At 38.3% G+C, this 1,698-nt stretch overlaps 1 protein-coding gene across 1 annotated transcript in view; it reads right to left on the reverse strand.

Moving 5' to 3' along the window:
- Positions 1 to 1,698, reverse strand: part of LOC106474645 (glutamate receptor ionotropic, kainate 1-like) — a gene marked incomplete at both ends in the record, with an annotated part of 30,396 nt that overhangs the window by 27,689 nt on the left and 1,009 nt on the right. Inside the window, one exon of the mRNA XM_013935336.1 lies at positions 837 to 1,015. Coding sequence (XP_013790790.1) covers positions 837 to 1,015 — 179 coding nt within the window. The remainder of the gene's footprint in view (positions 1 to 836; positions 1,016 to 1,698) is intronic.

Genomic DNA, 1,698 nt, shown 5'->3' on the forward strand with positions numbered 1-1,698 from the left:
AACATTACTCAATCACATGTACAATAATACGTTTTAAACATTACTCAACCACATCTACAAGAATACGTTTTAAACATTACTCAACCACATCTACAAGAATACGTTTTAAACATTACTCAGCCACATCTACAAGCATACGTTTTAAACAATACTCGTCCACATCTACAAGAATACGTTTTAAACATTACTCATCCACATCTACAAGAATACGTTTTAAACATTACTCAGCCACATCTACAAGCATACGTTTTAAACAATACTCATCCACATCTACAAGAATACGTTTTAAACATTACTCAGCCACATCTACAAGAATACGTTTCTTATTTTTTAGTGAAAAGCCACGTTAGGCCATTTGCTGTGTCCACTGCGAGGAATCGAACCACGGAGTTTAACTGTCCCATCAAGGGGCACCATTTAAATATCATTAGTGAGCTATTTGTTTTTAATAAAATAGTTCGTTATACTTTATAGGGGGGTTTACAGCCTCTCTAAGTGGAAGGCTGTGATTTTACAGCCCCTCTGAAAGGAAAGTTATGATTTTACATCCCCTCTACAAGATGGTTATGATTTTACTCCCCCTCTACAAGAAAAGCTATGATTTTACATCCCCTCTACAAGGAAGGCTATGATTTTACACCCCCTCTAAAAGAAATGTTATGGTTTTACATCCCCTCTACAAGAAAAGCTATGATTTTACATCCCCTCTACAAGGGAGGTTATGATTTTACAACCCCTTTAAAAGGAAGGTTATGATTTTATAACCCTCTTTATGATTTTACAAAGTAGAAAACTAAGAATCTTTCTTGGGATTGGAAACTTGATAAATTCCTCACGTGCTTTAGAACGGTGTATATGTTTTCTCTTTTCACGTCTAATACAATTCTATTGTCTCCAGCCACTTTAATTTTCCAGAAAAGGTCCCGATAAGCTTCTCCTGATTTGAACTGGTAAAGATGCAATCTCCATCCGTACTTCTGAGCTTCTTTGAAGAAGTCTTGTAACCTAATGACACCTGTAACAAAACAGTAAAACATTGACAAACTTTTTCCATTGCAATACTGGTTTCCTTCTGCTTAATATATTAAACGTAACACTTCAAGATTAACACCTCAGCCAGTAATAATTGAGAAATGTTTACCAGAGTCAGGTGAATCAGTCAACAGTACCGCACCACGCATAACTAATTCTAACCTATGATACAGTTCATTGTCAAGGCTATATCGCTGAAGGTTTAGAGTGTGCCCACTTAGCCACGCCCAGATCCACTTAATCAAATCAACTAGTAATAACCAGTAGTGTTTTCACATGGACACGCCCAGTCTCACTCATTCAAGTCAATTACTACTAACTAGATGTGTGTTCACTTGGACACGCCCAGCCTCACTCAGTAAGGTCAACTAGTAATAACCAGTAGTGTGTTCACTTGGATACGCCCAGACTCACTCAGTAAGGTCAACTAGTAATAACCAGTAGTGTGTTCACTTGGATACGCCCAGACTCACTCAGTAAGGTCAACTAGTAATAACCACTAGTGTGTTCACTTGGACACGCCCAGCCTTACTCATTCAAGTCAACTAGTACTAACCAGTAGTGTGTTCACTTGGACACGCCCAGACTCACTCAGTAAGGTCAACTAGTACTAACCACTAGTGTGTTCACTTGGACACGCCCAGACTCACTCAGTAAGGTCAACTA

This window comes from Limulus polyphemus, unplaced genomic scaffold (assembly GCF_000517525.1).
Source record: "Limulus polyphemus unplaced genomic scaffold, Limulus_polyphemus-2.1.2 Scaffold7474, whole genome shotgun sequence".
Classification (NCBI taxonomy): domain Eukaryota; kingdom Metazoa; phylum Arthropoda; class Merostomata; order Xiphosura; family Limulidae; genus Limulus; species Limulus polyphemus.